At 39.9% G+C, this 4,385-nt stretch overlaps 1 protein-coding gene and 1 pseudogene across 1 annotated transcript; both read left to right on the plus strand.

The window, feature by feature from the left end:
* The first annotated feature begins 296 nt into the window (after positions 1-296).
* Positions 297-2,082, plus strand: LOC116306978 (uncharacterized; annotated as a pseudogene).
* A 482-nt stretch (positions 2,083-2,564) lies between these two features.
* Positions 2,565-3,516, plus strand: LOC116306985 (uncharacterized). Its single transcript, XM_089028055.1, has 2 exons — positions 2,565-2,852; positions 3,285-3,516. The coding sequence occupies exons 1-2, from the start codon at positions 2,620-2,622 to the stop codon at positions 3,472-3,474; spliced, it is 423 nt and encodes a 140-aa protein (XP_088884181.1). The 5' UTR covers positions 2,565-2,619; the 3' UTR covers positions 3,475-3,516.
* Positions 3,517-4,385: the final 869 nt, after the last annotated feature.

Genomic DNA, 4,385 nt, shown 5'->3' on the forward strand with positions numbered 1-4,385 from the left:
TTGTTTTAAATGGATTTAGTTTAATTTATCTACAGTAGTTGTTGTTACCAAGCGAGACATTTGTAGATTTCGCGCGCGTTCGTGTTCATCATGCATTTATGTGTTTCTTGCTGTTTAAATAGATAAATAAAGCGGCCTCGTAACACGCTTAATTTCTTAAATTTTATTCAATTTTAAAATTAGAAATGGTCATTTAGGAGTATTAAATTAATTAAACGTTTTTTAAAAAAACTGTGATCTATTTGTTTGTGTTTTAGATTGTAATATCAATAAGCGGATGTTATAGAAAATTTTGTATGGAGAGCGAAAGTGTAAAAGAGAGCCGCTTGGAATTATTCCTCGACGCTATGAATGATGTGGAAGAAAATAAATTGAGCATAAGGAAAGCAGCCAAAAAATGGGGTGTTAACAGGCAAACACTAGCCGATCGTATAAATGGAAAAGTAAAACTTGATAGGCACAGGGGTCCCCCTTCAGTGTTGTCAAGAACTGAAGAGAACCTTTTGGCAGAATGGTTGATTGAACTGTCAAACCGTGGCTTTGGAATGTCTAAGCAAGGGTTCCTCCTATCAGTCAAACAATTTTTGGATAAGGACGGTAGAGCTACTCCATTCAAAGATAATATGCCCGGGCGTAGGTGGTACAGAAGCTTTCTTAGCTGTAACCCCAAAGTGAAGCTCCACAAGGCACGCCCTCTTGAGAAAAAACGAGCGAGAATCACAAAGGAGGATGTTAATGGCTGGTTTGATGAGTTCGAAATGTTTTTGAGAGAGAAAGGGCTTACAGATTCCCCAGCGCATCTGTGGAATTGTGATGAGACTGGTTTTGATTTGCAAGGGCGTACTGGAAACGTGCTTGGACCATCAAATCAGAAAGAGGCACCGTATCAAGCAACCACAGGAAACCGTGAGCGCATAACCATGCTGCCTTGCTTTAACGCGTGTGGCCAGTGGATGCCACCGTATTTTATCTTCCCAGGGAAGAGGATACCTGTGACTTACAATCCTCTTGAGGGAGGGGTCCAAGGAAGTGTAATATAACCATCCGGTTACATGGACACTTCAACCTTTTATATGTGGCTCGCAAATCATTTTATACCCAATCTGCCACCAGCAAGACCCGTTGTGTTGCTTATCAATAACCACGATTCACATTTGGATCTGGAAACGTTTCAGTTAGCAGAACAAAATGGTGTTCATATTTATGCTCTTTTAAAGAACGCGACACATGTTGCAACCAGCTGACGTAAGTCTCTTCGGCCCAATGAAGGAAAGCTGGTATAACTCACTCAGGCGTTTTAACCAAGCAAATCCGAATGCCGACATCAATAAGAAAAACTTTTGTGCTGTGTTTAAACCTACTTGGGAAGAGGTTATGATTCCAACTATTCTGAGTGGTGCTTTTCGAAAATCGGGTATATACCCTTTGGACAGAGCCCAGGTATCAAAGAGTCTACTCGCTGCGACGAACACTCTTGGAGAAGCTAATTCAGCGCCTGCCGCTAATGAAAGTGCGACACATGCAGCGTTTAAGGAATTAGATGGAGTGCTGGCAACGCCCACTCGAGACAAGTACCGCCGTTGGGTTGAAGAGAATTATGATATCGAAAGCAGCCCGACTTTTAACGCCTGGCAAAAGCTTTATCGTAAGGCTTTTCCTGACAACTCTAGTATCAATCTCTCTAAGGCCAGCACTTCGACGACAGAAAAGCCAAAGGAAAGGATGGCCTTATGTTCTGTGCCTTCTCAACCACTGAGCGATTCCAGATCAGGAACGTTGCTGAAAGAAATCCTGACATATCCTACCTTAGAAGCAAAAGGCCCTCCAAAAAGAAAGAACGTAAAGCGAACTATTCCAAATTTCGTCAGCGGGCCAGCGTCAAGGCAGATCCTTTTGGATGAGAAACTAAATAAAGCGCGCGAGCTAGCAGACAAGCAGAAAAAGTTTCAAGAACGGGAAGAAATGAAGGAAGAAAGAAGGAAGAGAGCGGATGAAGATAAAGCTCGAAAAGAAAAAAGAAAACGAGAAATTCAGGAAAAGAAGAGAAAGGACAAAGAAAACAAAAGACCAAGGAAGCAATGAGAATCGAGGAAAAAACTTTTTCAAACAATTTTCAAACGATTTCGAGTCATCGTTAGAGAACGTTTCTCTTGAAAGCAAATATCATCATAGGTTGCGTTTAAAGTTTGCCGATCCATGAAGCACAAATTAAGAACCTCACAAGATAAACCTGTCAAATGCCTAAAAGAGACATAAATATAATACCTTATTATTTTCATGAAACAATCGCAACGCATTTCGTGATTTGAAGATGAGCATATTGCGCGCGCGGCTGTTTAATTTTGCTATTGAACATTTTAAATCACTTAAATGTTGCGGTTTTTTTAAGTTGTTTAGAAATTCTCTTAATGAGTGCGCTAGTAGATCACTTTTTTTTTGCGTAGTCACGTTAAAGCTTGGGTGCATAAGGATATGTCAACTGTTATATGTCATATTGCGTTTTATTAGTTCTGGTTGAAATTTTTTTGCTTTGCTTTTCCTATTAGAATGCATATTATCTTGATAGACAACGCGGTAATTAAAGGATATCATGAGTTCCAAATCAGACCTCCCCCGACGATGTTATTACCAGTGACGAGAGAGCTAGGAAACAAACATGACCCCAACGCATGCCTCGTTTGGGTGCCAAAACTGGACCAAATACCGGCTTCAGAATGGAATATGGTTACTGACGAGAAGCGCGGAGAGACAGTCAGGACAATTGCTGGCCTCCCTATCGGGAAGGTCCCTAGGGGAATTTCTAAGTGCTTTTGGGAATTGTTAGGATCCCCTGACATCAACGATATCAACTGGTAAGCTGCATTAATATGGACGTGAGGAGGCTATAGGGTGGTTCTTGTTAACCCATCAAACACACTTAGAATATACTTTCTTGTGCGGATTAATAAAAATCGCCCTTATCCTTTTATCAAATTATTTGTTTCACATCCCTGTTTTAGAGATTGCATACTAAAATTGGTTACTTTGGTAGATTGTTCTTTGTTTTGAGCTATCATCTCACTGACCTCAAGCTAAATGTAATTTGTCCTGTGAGTAGGAAGTTTTGGGTTTGAATGTCTTCTGATTATTAGCTAGGTGTATTTACTTTGTGGCAAACTCTCAACTAGGACCGCAGTCATCTCCCATTCCAATATATATAATTTCCCTGTTGCCTCCGCAGATAAGGACACAGGAGTATGATCAATAGTGTAAACTACTGATAATATGCAAACTCTACTTTCCAGCAGGCAGATGGGCGTGCCATGTAAAAGCTTTCCCCCGTGGCCCAACCAGCATTCCCCTGGGGGAGGTGCTGTAATGCCATGCTCCTACAGAATAGAAGTCAAGAGTGGCCACCAGTATGTGTTACAGAAAGTGCGAGCAGCGGTCGCTGCTATGGATGAAAGCACCGTTCTTGAAGTGCATATGCTTTAAGCGTCGAAGTTAAAGATTATAAATAAAAGTATTGCTTATAAATTCTGAGCACGGAGTGTTGAATTAATGTATCCTGGGCTCGGTTGTTTGAAAGTGGATTAGCGTTAGCCAGGGGATAATTGCCATGGCAGCTTAATGGCTTTGAACAGCGGTTAAACCTCCTGAATTATTATTAAACATGTTGACATTGTATTCATTCATATCTACAGATTGCGATAAATTAATGTTATTGATGCTTTCCTTTTTTCTTGCGATATTTTGATAGATTTAGATACGATCTACGCATTTTCTATCAGAGAGCTAACAGTTTACTTGCATAAATACTATTGATCTCATGGAATTTTCGCAAATGCTAAAGTGCGCCGTAAAATTGGCGTTATTTCTGCATGATATCTAACTTGTTTTGCAATTTTTAATGTAAGAAACTATTAAGCGTGTATTTAGAAAGTGCCTTTTTGCTATTTAGCTCCTAAACAACACAGGGATCTCAATAAACCGCACAGTTATTGGCAGTGGCAGGATACTGGACCAGGTGGCAGGATACTGGACCTCCAAACCACTTTGTTAAAACTGCGATGCAAACCAAAGACAAAGGATACAAATGACAAATTTGTTCTTATTGTGTTGCAGAATAATTGATTCATAATTTGGTCGGGTTTCAATGCATTAGCTTTTAATAAATGGGAGTTACAGCGATTTTTAGCTGAAGTGGCAGGATACTGGGCCACACACTGTACGAGGTGTAATTAAAATAAAAAATAAAATAAATCAATTTAAAGGGAAAATAGAAATCACTAATCAAGTAATCATGAGAGTTTTTCTAATGATGTGTGGAGTTCCAAGGAGAGCAATCTTCTGTACTTCTGTGATAGAGATGTCCTCTTTTAAATGGTTGACATATTGTTCTAGTC

Source organism: Actinia tenebrosa, unplaced genomic scaffold (assembly GCF_029948245.1).
Source record: "Actinia tenebrosa isolate PJP-AT-01 unplaced genomic scaffold, QUT_ActTen_1.0 PGA_scaffold12__29_contigs__length_12842862, whole genome shotgun sequence".
Taxonomy (NCBI): Eukaryota; Metazoa; Cnidaria; class Anthozoa; order Actiniaria; family Actiniidae; genus Actinia; species Actinia tenebrosa.

What these genes read in the sequence shown, in the direction of transcription:
- LOC116306985 (XM_089028055.1), top strand. Translation starts at nt 2,620, where the DNA reads ATGTTATTACCAGTGACGAGAGAGCTAGGAAACAAACATGACCCCAAC. An exon ending in GACATCAACGATATCAACTG is followed by an intron (nt 2,853 to 3,284) that starts GTAAGCTGCATT and finishes TCTACTTTCCAG; the next exon opens with CAGGCAGATGGGCGTGCCAT.